This window comes from Eulemur rufifrons, chromosome 1 (genome assembly GCF_041146395.1).
Source record: "Eulemur rufifrons isolate Redbay chromosome 1, OSU_ERuf_1, whole genome shotgun sequence".
Taxonomy (NCBI): domain Eukaryota; kingdom Metazoa; phylum Chordata; class Mammalia; order Primates; family Lemuridae; genus Eulemur; species Eulemur rufifrons.
Genome location: NC_090983.1, coordinates 10,719,064 through 10,731,881, shown reverse-complemented (window position 1 = coordinate 10,731,881; position 12,818 = coordinate 10,719,064). Strand labels below are relative to the sequence as shown.

Here is a 12,818-nt window from a genome sequence, read left to right as displayed (position 1 = left end):
CATTCATCAGTTTGCTTCTATCCTGAATACACCCTAGTTTGTCCATATCTCCCTTAAAAATGTAGCCCCTGGGATGAACACCCTCCGGAAGCAAGAACTCAGTGCTTCTGCGAGTGTCTAGAGGAGGGAAGAATCCACAGCCTGAACATCACCATTTTAGGAATCCCACCTAAAATTCCGCTTGGGCTATCCGGCCGCCTTGCCTGTCTCCACACTGAGCTTATGGTCAGCTAAAGCCCACGTGCCTTTTCGTTATGAACAGCTACTAAGTTTTCTCCAGTATTTCTTATCTAGCTTTTTGTTGTTGATGTTTGTTTATGTGTGACACAAGGGCAGAACTTTCACATTTATCTTTCTTAGACATCTTGTTCCTTCAGGCTCATGCGCCCAGCATGAGATCTCTCAGTGCATACGCTCTCCCTCAGCACCGTGGCCGTCTTCCCTAGCTCTCTCTCAGCAGTGTGGTCACAGAGCCGATTGCCCTGTTCACATCAAATTCTTGGAGACACATGTTAGAGAGATGAGTGTGGTCATTATTTAGTCTACTTGGTGCCAGCGGATAGAAGATAAAAAGGCACAGTCCTTTGCCCTGGAGGAGCCTACGATAAGGTGAAGGAGATAGACATGGAGATAAGCCATTTCCACACTGTGCGGGAAGAGGAATGGCAAGGGCCGTGGCTACACACAGGAAGAGTATTTAATCCAGTCTGCGGAGGGAAGGTGCCCAGGAAAGGTTTCTCTTGGAGGAGATGGTGCCTGGCTGGAGTTTTGAAAGATGCACAGGGGTTACCCAGAAAAACAAGAAAAGTAGGGGTGGGGGAGCCAGGAGGAAAGGAGCCTTCTGATGCGGGTGTGTGAGTGACACGACACACAGCTCCGTTACTGGAGGTGAGCAGGGAACGTCAGGTGGAGGCTGGAGAGCTAAGCAGGGTCAAGCCAGGGAGGTCTGGTTTTCTAGACTTAGAAGCAGGACATGATTTATTTATTTGAGAAACATTTACAAAGCAGCAGTGTGCGTCCAGAGTTCTCTGGAAGTTGGAATTAATCCCTTAATGAACTGCCTTTTGATCTGGTAGTTCACCAAGCTTTAAATCCATCCCCACTCCCCTATGTAGCAGCCATGCTGTCCACAGAGACATGGTGGAGAGATCCGTGCTTTGACGGTTCATACATAAATACACAACACCTATGATGTTACTCTGATTTCCTCCTGTACTAACCCATTAGTGATGGGTAATGAGGTACTTTGGCATGACTTATTATTTAAAATCATGTTAAGCTCTCAAGCTCTCTTCGTATTTGGTTCCAGAATCTACTATTTTAAAAAATTCATTTTGAAAAATAACATATTTGCCTATCTCCAGTCTGTACATGCTTCTCATGTTCTCCATGGTTCTTTGAAAGTTGCTAACACTGATCCATGAGAATATCTAAAGTCCTTCCAAGGACACGGGATGTGGAAAGTCTGATTTGGAAACACGATCTAATTTAAATCCTCAGGTACTTTCATGGTCATTCATAGACGTCTGCATTTGCATTTGAAAGAAAATTCTTGATGGATATCTCAACTGTCCCTGTGCCCTTAACAGCTCTCTCCTTGCATGGACCACCTGCCTCCTAGTGCCAGGGTGGGGCTTGGCACCGGGGCCTCCTCCACATTTACCTTTGCCTCAAGAGAACAGGCAGATGCCAGAAGCCAGAGAGTTTGTGTGTGTGTGTGTGTGTGTGTGTGTGTGAGAGAGAGATGGGGGGTCTCACTCTGTCACCCAGGCTGGTCTTAAACTCGTGGCCTCAAGAGATCTTCCCACCTCAGCCTTCCAAGTCACTGGGATCACAGGCATGAGCCCCCATGCCTGACTCTCTCTCCTTTGTAACTTCATACTGCCTTATCCAAGCAATAGGACTGTTCCTTCTTTGGTCTCCTTGCTCCAAAGATAGCTGGTTCAAAGGCCAGCTTTGTTCTTGGCATTTTTCATGACTTTCAGCTCATTGTTTCAAGTAATAGCATTGCTTCAGTTCATACAGACAGTATAAGAAGAGATGAGGAGATTTAACATACATTTTGATATATAGCTTCCTCCCCTCTCCTCCTATGGCTTTGCTTGAACATCTCATGGCTACAAGAGCAACCCATCTGAGCCTCACGAGAAGGGAACACCTCCTCCTGGCTCAGATCACTGCATCCTCGCCAAATGTGCCTGCCAAAACTTTCCTGATGACTCCCTTACACTCTCATCCCTGGACACTTCACTTCTCCCAGCACCCTGATCAAGAGTAATTTATAGTTCTGCCAGCTTAGTTAGAACAATGCTTGGCTGCTATGACTCAACAAAAACTCTGTTGCTTTTGTAAGAATTACAAAGTAGAATTTTTATTCTGGCAGTGTGGTGCCTATTCTTGAAAAATCTCCAAGTACTGGGCAGCTCCATTTAGGATACAGAATACCCAATTGCATCCAATACTGAAACAACATATACTAACATTAGAAGGAATGTTTGCTCTTGGGCTTAAGGGGAGTTTTAAAATTATTTTTTTATTAAATATTTCATTTTATTTTATTTATGATAGTCCTAAGGAGAAGTTTAAATGGCCAGAGGAGTTATAGGTAACTGAAACACTTGATGGAAGGTAAAAGTGATGTCTGTCAACTTTAACTCATTCTCGCCCAACAGAATATTATATCCTATTTGCTTTCAAATAAACTGCCATGAATATTGTGATTTTTAAAATCTGTCTGTGGTTCTGCTCCTTTTTATTTGAAATACAGGGAGCACCAGGTACCCCAGGTCTTCCAGGGCTCAGAGGTGATCCTGGATTCTATGGGTTTCCAGGCATGAAAGGTACTGTTTTTGTGCACTGTTCTTTACATGCAAATAACCATGATTCATATTTTAGGCCACAAAACTGTTTACTGAACTCCTACAGTCACCACAGACAGTTGGGGTTAGTACAAATAGGACCTCAAAATGAATGAAGAAGGAAGACTACACCAGCACCCAATCCCATGCAGCTTAAAAATTAAAACCATAATTTAAGAATGTAAACTATAGAAAAACTAAAAACAGAAACAATTTAAAATGGTTACCTTTGAGAATATTGATATGTGTTGGGATGGGGGATGGGAAACAACATCAATATTAATAGCATTGCTCTGAGTTGTTTATTTTACCATGTCCATGTGTTACTTTCGTAATTTTTAAAAGGTTGAAAAGTCTAAAACATCGTTCACCAAACTGTTAGTGGGGGGATAGTAATTAAATTTTTATATACAGAAATAAAAATGGATAAGCATTTTTATTTTTATGGGGCACCTGTATTATATTTTTAATCCAAAAGAAAAACTCTGTAATTTTTGGCAGGTTTTAAGGTAAAATATTCACACACATAAATTCAAACTTCAGGTTTCAGCACATAGTTCTCAAGTCTTCTGTGAGTGTGCTATGACCTTAAGTAAAGTTTTGAATATTTGATTCATTGTCTTAGCTCATTAATTCTTCTGGTATTATTTTTGTATGGCCTGGAATTTATCATCACAGACTATAGAGATGCTAAATAACAAGTGCAACCAATGTGAACAAAGCCACATTTTCATGAAGAAAAACTTTTTCCAGGTTTCAAGGAGGACAAGGTGGACTTAAAAGAGGTCTTTTTCAATGCTTTCAACCACTGACTCTTTAAGGAGCAAATTCAGAATAAATCAAAGAACTGATTCCCAGGAGTCTCATGAGACATTGGGTGGGTGAATCCTGACTGGCAGGCTGCCTGGGAAAAATCTATAACACCCATCACTTGCTCAAGTCTCAGAATGTGAATACCTAAGCTCTGAAAACTCTATAGGGGCTCACTGAAGAAAGAAACATTCTAGTGACATATTTAGAGGTATTCAGAGGGGAGATTCTTAAAATCAGTTCTTCTAACATATGTTCCATGGAACACATTCACTTATACTCTTAGATTTCAGAATAAGACCATCAGCTGGCACTACTGACAAGTTTGTACTACTTTATTTGGCAATTTTTAATCCTCGAAGGGGAAAACATTTAGGCTTCTTCTGGTGTATATAAATAAATATCAATACCTTCCTCAAGTTCTGATATCAAGTGGGTAATTTACAGTGTAGTAGCCTGCTAATTTTTGGTACTACAATTATTTTATTGTATTTCTTCTATTAATATCATATTTAGTACTAAAATCTTCCTAAGTAAGCAGATAACATATCTACACCATTTCAAGATTCTTTAAAAGACAGTATTTCTCCAAATAAATGGCTCTTGGTAATTTTATTTGTGTCAAAGACTATGATTGAGAAAGAAATCTTACCATTTTATTAGCTTACATCAAAACAGATATTCTATATGAGCTCAAGAGAATTCCTGATAATAACCTGAGAAAGGGGATAACTATAACCAAGCAATATAATTCACCAGGAGGTGCTAAAATAGGTTTTCAGGTAAGCTTGTATTTTACCTAAAATATTAAATGGTTTCTCAACTCAAAAAGTGAACTCTTAGGAACCCTTCCCCTTCAATGCTAAATACAAATTCTTAGTATAGTAATGCTATTTTTAGACTGATTAAACATGATAGATTGGGTCCAAATGAAATGCCAAAACCCACAGGAACAAAATTAAATTGTAGCCATTGTCACAGAACTCATAACTTCCAGTATGTATCCTTACAGTTGATCATCAATCCGAAGAGCTAGGAAACCTATTGTTCTAAGTGGAATCACACTGTTTTTCTTTTCTTTTCTTTTTTAAGGAGAGAAAGGTAATCCAGGATTTCCTGGATCAACTGGGCCTCCAGGGCCAATTGGACCAAAAGGACCACCTGGTAAATATATTTCTTTACTATTGCTCTCCATGAAGACAGGGTAGCTCATCAGTGAAGCCGTCTTCTTCTTCTTTTGTTTACATCAATAGGTGTACGTGGAGACCCTGGCACACTTAAGATCATCTCCCTTCCAGGAAGTCCAGGGCTACCTGGCCCACCTGGAGATCCAGGGATGCAAGGAGAACCTGGGCCACCAGGGCCACCTGGAAGCTTAGGTGTGGGACTGGCAGCGTTGACTTGGATCACTACGAAGTGGTTGAAACAAAATACCTGTAAAGTGCTTTGGAAGCAAATGATACAACCTCACTGAAAATGTTAAACATTACAGTGCTTTTCATAATCAGTTTCAGGATTAAGCTCATTTTACTCTTAATCAGCAAATAAAAGACCTTTTATTTAAAACTATTTCTAAATGATTGCCTGAATATACCTGAGTTCTGTGAATTTATACTTTTTTTAATACTTTGTACAGCAAAGTATTAGAAAAAATGATTTTGAAATCTTTTCAAGATATTGGTGTTTGGAAATTGAACTAACTTCTCTATATAGGCTTAGCATATTATAAAAAAACTTCTGAATTATTATGCTCTAAGTTTGTCTGAATCACCTGGGAGATAAGAAAGATATTATTTATTAGTTTGATCAATATATGGGCATAGTGAATCCTGGAAGAACATAAATCAACATGGCAGTACAATTTTAAACTGCTCTATTTAATATAAGTGTAGTTCATTTTTGAGGGTCTTTTTTTCTGGGAAATAGGGGTAACAAGTTGGGTGACCAATCATCCCGGCTTGCCCAGGTCTTCCTAGGATGCAGGACTTTTATTGCTGAAACTGGAAAAGTCTCAGGTTAACAGATGGTTGGTCACCTTACCTTTCACCCACTATGATGATATGCAATGCAGTGTTGGTGTTTGCCTAGGACCTTGTGGGCCAAGAGGTAAACCAGGCAAGGATGGAAAACCAGGAACTCCTGGACCAGCTGGAGAAAAAGGCAACAAAGGTTCTAAAGGAGAGCAAGGTAAATGCAGAGCCAGCTTATTTCCTTCACTGAAGAAGTGCTGTTTCAATAGACTGAGAAATCTTGTTTGAGGGGGTGACTGCACAAGTAATCTAGGCCTTCCAGTTTGTGTTGTTCATAATAGAACAAAGGCCAGGGACCAAATGTTTATTTGGAAAATGTAAAATCAACAATTATTGGAACACACTGTTCTTCCTACCTTTTAGCTGGGCAGATGTGCTCTAAATCTTTAGTTTATGCAGAGTTTAGCCTGAGGACAAATAGAACTAGCGGGTGTTCTATTTTCAGAAAGGCTAACACTGTTTTAAGAACTTATAGGAGTTGTTAGTTATGATGAGAAGAAAATACATAATCTTTTCTCAATTCTCATAAGGTTGTATTTGAGACACTCTCCGGAAACAAAGATAGATTAACAAGAGAAAAACAAGCAAATTAATTTTAACACATGCAGCGTACATCACAAGAGAGAAACCTCAGTATAAAAGTATCTCCCAAGGCAGTGGTTTGGAACTCTGCCGTACATAGTGTTTCAACAAAGGACAATAAATCTTAGCATAGGGACAAAAAAGAGGTGCAAGCAGCATTAGGCTCCTAAAGGTGGGGAAACTATGGAACAGTAGTAAAGTTTGCCCGCAGATTCCCCTGGCCCAGCTGGCACTGTCTCTGAGCTGGCAAGCCACATGAATGTATATTTCTGTCTTCAAGTAGAAAAGGTGGGGGGCAGCAAGAAGAGAGTCCCCCTCACATTTTTAGTGTCTTTAACTCAACAATTCTACATATTTAAGGGAGAAATATTTTAATTTTCTTCAGTTAATAACTACTTATCGGAGTCAAGGAAAAATTACTTTGATATGCATACAAAAGCGAATTAATATCTTTACTTAGGAAATCCATCTTTTAACTACACCATTCTTGAACACAAGTCAACAATTCGTGTGTGTCCTGAAAAGGGGCCACTTAAAATATGTTTCATATTGAATATAAACTGTATGTGTCAGTTTGATATCTGGATCAAAATCTACCTTCTCCAAAAAGTTTCAAAGCATCCTTTCTGGAAAATACTTGGATGTCCAAATCTTACATTTTTAGGACTGCTGACTCTGAAAAAAATCTAAATGTGATTTCCCAGTTTATTGACATATATATGCCCAGATCTACTATAATAAAACTGTAAGGACTAGAGACTTAAGTTTTTCAAAATTCAAATATGATGCTAATAGTATTAATTATAATATTAATTGCATAATTACTTATGATTTAGTATTGTCATCAGTGCATATTAGAGTACTAGCAATCATTCAACTTTCCTTAAAATATGTTTTTCAAAGTGGTAAAAGAGAAAACTCTTATTAATAATTCTATTAATTTAAAAATTTTAATGACCAAGGCTAGGTTTCAGAATGAGGCAACAGCACAAGTAAGTGTACTACAAAATAAATTATGTTGAGGATTATTAGCTGGTAGGCAGAGTTAGTACAAAGCTATAGAGGCCTCATAAGAATGATAAAGGGATGTAGGAGTCAGATTGCACTGGCATAAACTGATAGCCTCGGCCCCTTTCCTGGAGATGCAGAATAGCCTGCCTGGGATATCACACATTTGCATAGAAGTTCACCTCCAGTTCCCATCCAGCTCAGCTAATCACTTTACAATTCCTGTGCAAAGATCCAGAGGCATCTTTTGCTTGGGGCCAGTTATGGTCCCCTGTGAATGAGGGCAGGTGTTAAAAAAAGTTAAGAATGAGTGTCTCCCCTATGTATTAAAACTATGGCAATTTTGGACTTTTCAAGTGAGACATGAGACTTTGAAGAATTTGGATGTGGCCTATTTTTAATTTCAAAGAACAGGTCAAGTTCCATAGGGAAGACAAGAGTGGGCAGAATTCAGAGAAGACTGAAAAAAATATATAATACTGGGGCTTTTACAAATTTTTGTGAAAAGTATTGACTTCTGAGCCAGGACTAAACTGCGACACTGCCTGACTCCCATGGCATGGCTGTTTGTGGGCAAGAACAATATCTCCCTTGACACTGTAGGCCAAAGGTTTAACAGTCTCTGCCTTCTCTGTTCTTCCTTAGGAACTGAAAGGACCATGGCCCAAGTCAGTTGGGGAAGTAGTCAGGGTGTAGTGGCAGCAGAAATGGGTAGGGGATGGGGAGGTGGTAGCCAATGCCAATATCATAAATAATACCTGTTGGATAAAGAAAAAGAGAGGAAAGATCAGGAGGAAGGGACAAAGGATAGCTCACTGCTCACTGGTCCTCCTCTAGAAAGTGACAAATGTGGATTAGCCTAATCCAACTGCAAAAAAAGAAAGCAAAGTATATAAACCACTTTTTTTTTTTCTTTTTTCCTTTTTTGAGACAGAGTCTCACTCTGTTGCCCAGGCTAGAGTGCCGTGGCATCAGCCTAGCTCACAGCAACCTCAACCTCCTGGGCTCAAGCAATCCTCCTGCCTTAGCCTCCCGAGTAGGTGGGACTACAGGCATGTGCCACCATGCCTGGCTAATTTTTTCTATATATTTTTAGTTGTCCAACTAAAATTTCTTTCTATTTTTTACAAATTGATTAAAAACTGTCTTGAAGTTTACACCTTTAGAAAGAACTTTCAATGTTTTCCGTGATTGTTTTTGAAATTATCAAAAGCATAAGCAAATTTTTATTACCCACTTGAATAGACTTTCAAGTTTTAGACATTTGACTTGATTTACTTTTCCATTATATTATAGGAGAATCCATTCATTTATCTATAAAAGATGTATATAAGACTTACATTACAGGAGAATTCAAAAACCTCATAAGGTACACACAAATATCTATAATAAGCACTATGTGTTAAACACCTTCACATTTAATAATATTGTTTGGCCATTTTATAAGCCACTCTTCTCTAGGACTCCTTTCTATATTTTCTAATTTAAATAAAACATTTAAATAAGTACTTTGGGAACACAAATTTGATATTTTGTTTGTGTTGCAATACTCATACTCTGTTTCTTGAAGGACCGCCTGGATTAGAGGGATTACCAGGTTTGAAAGGAAAACCTGGAGAAATTGGATCACCTGCCACCAGAACAACAATGAGAGGCTTTGTCTTCACCCGACATAGTCAAACAACAGTGATTCCTTCATGTCCAGAAGGGACGGAGCCACTGTACAGCGGGTTTTCCCTTCTTTTTGTACAAGGAAATGAAAGAGCCCATGGACAAGACCTTGGTAATGTCCCAGTTCTGGTTTCCAGTTGTGTTGTTCCATGTGTGGATTGTAAATTTTAATAGCAGGGGGTGCTTCCCTCTGAAGTTAAGTATAAACAACCTTGAGTATTTTCCAGCACGTTTTAAAGAGAGTAAATAAAACGACACTGGCCTAATGTCTTAATTTTTATTCTGGAATGAAAAAGGCTGGAAGGAGCCTAGCCAGTGAATGCCAGCCTACCTCATCCTGTTCAATGCAAACAATTTTCACTTCAACCACCTGTCTGCTTTTTAATCTTAAAAGTAACATCTTTTCTAAAGCTCTATGTGGTTATCAGCTATTATGTTCATATGAGTAACTGATACTTTGAAGCAAAGCCTTGTCTCAACTGACCTAGACCAGCCCCCAAGTTCTAGACTGATTAGAGAGAGCCACAGAAGTATTAAGGGTGGGAGAAAGAGGATTTGTTTGCCCATTGGAGCTTTAATTTCTATCAGTGTGAAAACTTTTCAATACTACATTTTGCAAATAACTCTTTTGTGTTGTCTTTGTCCAGTTTTTGCCACAGGTTATGTTTTAATTAGCCGCTGTCTAGCAATGATCCTGAACATAACTTTAACTCACTGAAAGTGATACTCAGTCTGATGTTTTATTAGGAACTCTTGGCAGCTGCCTGCAGCGATTTACCACCATGCCATTTTTATTCTGTAATGTCAACAATGTATGTAGTTTCGCCTCTCGAAATGATTATTCATACTGGCTGTCAACACCAGCTCTGATGCCAATGGACATGGCTCCGATTACTGGCAGGGCCCTCGAACCTTATATTAGCAGGTAAAAATCTAACCCCTTAGTTTTGCAATAGGATCAAGGGAATCGCTTCACTTGTAATGGACTGTCAGGCAGCACATCGTGTTGCAGGAAGCGGTGATGATGCCACAGTCTTTGTTTCATGTTACAGATGCACTGTCTGTGAAGGCCCGGCCATTGCCATCGCCGTTCACAGCCAAACCACTGATACTCCTCCATGTCCCCAAGGCTGGATTTCTCTCTGGAAAGGATTTTCTTTCATCATGGTAAGAAGAAAAGGGAGTCAGAAATTTATGGTAAAGATTACCTGTGGAATCTTACTGGGTAAAATGTGGCCCCCAGGATTGACGCTGCTGACATCAGTATGTACAATATGCTGTAGACATTTGCTTAAAAATCTGCAAATATTCTTTTCTTTTTTTTTACTTTCAGTTACTTCTGGTAAACAATAGAGCATTTAAAAAATCATTTTCTCCAGAGGAGATTGTATTCAAATTCTAAAGCATGACATCTATTATAGGTGAATAGTAGCTACTCTTTACCATGTGCCGGGACTGTTCTAGGTGCTAGGGATACCAGGAGCCGAGGTTCCTATTCTCATTGTGCTTATATCCTAGTGCGGAAGATGGACAAGCAGCAAGGAGACAAAATAACAATAGCAGTAACAAGATTTCAGGTGGTGAAGGTTACTGTGAAAGAAATAAGGCAAGATAAGATGAGAAACTGTGACAGGGATAAGGCCAAGGAAAGCCTTTCTGAGGTTACGTTGAAGCAGATCTGAGAAGGACAGGAAAGCCCGTCAGATCTGGGGGCGAGGACTACGCCAGGCAGAAGCAGCAGCTTTTACTTCCTTTTTGGTGACTATCCCCCAACATAGAAAAGACCTGGAGTATTAGCAAATCTGGTTAATGAAGTACAAGAAGTTTAATTAATGCTTTCTGGGATTTTTAACATTTTCTTATTGTCTTACATTACAAAAAAAAAACCTAGAGAATTGAAAATGTGAACCCCAAATGGACAGAATTTTTATTCAGATATGTTTTACTGTGATAGTTCACAAGTGCAGGCTCTGAAGGTGCTGGGCAAGCACTGTCATCCCCTGGCTCCTGCTTAGAAGAATTCCGAGCCAGTCCATTTCTAGAATGTCATGGAAGAGGAACATGCAACTACTATTCAAATTCCTACAGTTTCTGGCTGGCCTCCTTAAACCCAGAAAGAATGTTCAGGTAACTATTCAATGTCAAGTTTAATGTGATGATTCAGTTGCAGAACTATTCCAAGTTTGCCTATGTTAGCTTTTCTTTACCTATGTGTTGGTGTACTCATATTTAAAAAATCCCCCATGCCCATAAAATCCTGTTTACCTTGGCACTCCCAGTTTACAAGTGTTCTTGAATTTAACGAGTAGCCATGATTTTATACTACTGTACCAATAAGGGAAAAAAATGTGTTTTGTCATCACTAAACATACTTAATGTTTATATATAAATTTATAGTAAGTTACTGAATAAAACTATGAAATGATCTGTTAATCTTTTTTGTTTGTTTTTAATAAGAAGCGGGGAGAGTGAGAAGGCAGGTTCAATTCCCTTTTTTTTTTTTTTATTGAGACAGAGTCTCACTCTGCTGCCCTGGGTAGAGAGTAGTGGTATCATCATAGCTCACAGAACCTCAAACTCCTGGGCTGAAGTGATCCTCCTGCCTCTGCCTCCCGGTCAGCTGAGACTACAGGCGTGCACTACAACATCTGGCTAATTTTTCTATTTTTAGTAGAGACGGGGTCTCGCTCTTGCTCAGGCTGGTCTCAAACTCCTGAGCTCAAGCGATCCTCCCGCCTCAGCCTCCTAGAGTGCTAGGATTACAGATGTGAGCCACTGTGCCTGGCCTGCTAATTTTAATTTACTATATTTACTTGTGAATAATGCAAATTATTTAAATTATTCAAAGGGTGGGGGTCGTCTTTATTACAAAAAAGATGATACATTTTCATCAAAGCCTGTGTTTCTTTAGTGCTACTGAAATATGCGTAAAATTATAAGATGCCAACATATATGCTATTTCAGAGATACTCCTCTTCCATAAAGGGAGACATTGCTGTAATAAATTTTAGGATAGCTATAATATTGATTAGTAAAACTCAAACCCAGCAAGTATTCCCTTTGTATCTATAAATCAATGAGATTTTTCTGGTTTGTTTTTATTTCAGAAAGCCTATTCCATCCACTGTGAAAGCTGGAGAATTAGAAAAAATAATAAGTCGCTGTCAGGTGTGCATGAAGAAAAGACATTGAAGAAATCCAACAAAACCGTACTATTTTTCATCCTAAAAGAACAAAGTAATGACTCGGAACATGCTTTTATTTAGACATTTTTCTCTAATCAAACAACATTGCTCTATGATGGCTTAGTACAAATTTTCAATTTGTTTCCCCACACAACAAAGCATTTATTTTAAGTTAGTTCTGTGATGTTGGTCTCTAAATCTGTGCTATTTCAAAGTTCCTTGTAGCAAGGCAGCAACTTTTCACAAAATGTTATTGAAGGCGTATTCCTCTTGTATCCAATGCACTTTCAAAATGGTGACTATATAAAGTTTGAATGCGACAAGTTAAGAACTATTTGGTTCACTGGATCCCCAACATAGGTCCTCTTCTCTTCCAGTCTTTGAGACTCAGGGAGACTAAATCAGTCTTAGATTGCCCAGCCACCCCTTCCTGAAACTTTAGACCCTGGGTAGAGAAGCAAATGGGGGCATGTGGAATACTGAGGCATCACGAATAGAACTGGACTCTCACACCTGTTGAGTAAGCGAAGGTCTGAGGGAACACAGAATTGAACTGAGGTTCACGGATTTTCCAGGACTCTCAAACACACCCAAGGCTAAAGGCAAAAGGGGGAGTCCCTGAATGGAACCATAATAGCCTTGGAAATACTGTATGATTTTGTTTTGTATTTTTT

The 12,818-nt window shown here is 39.1% G+C and overlaps 1 protein-coding gene across 1 annotated transcript in view; it reads left to right on the top strand.

Annotated features, from left to right (window-relative positions):
• Nucleotides 1-12,151, top strand: part of COL4A3 (collagen type IV alpha 3 chain) — a 102,862-nt gene extending 90,711 nt beyond the window's left edge. The window contains exons 44-52 of the mRNA XM_069474076.1: nucleotides 2,768-2,840; nucleotides 4,761-4,832; nucleotides 4,922-5,047; nucleotides 5,757-5,855; nucleotides 8,859-9,071; nucleotides 9,707-9,884; nucleotides 10,012-10,126; nucleotides 10,914-11,086; nucleotides 12,067-12,151. Coding sequence (XP_069330177.1) covers nucleotides 2,768-2,840; nucleotides 4,761-4,832; nucleotides 4,922-5,047; nucleotides 5,757-5,855; nucleotides 8,859-9,071; nucleotides 9,707-9,884; nucleotides 10,012-10,126; nucleotides 10,914-11,086; nucleotides 12,067-12,151 — 1,134 coding nt within the window. The remainder of the gene's footprint in view (nucleotides 1-2,767; nucleotides 2,841-4,760; nucleotides 4,833-4,921; nucleotides 5,048-5,756; nucleotides 5,856-8,858; nucleotides 9,072-9,706; nucleotides 9,885-10,011; nucleotides 10,127-10,913; nucleotides 11,087-12,066) is intronic.
• The last annotated feature ends 667 nt before the right edge of the window (nucleotides 12,152-12,818 follow it).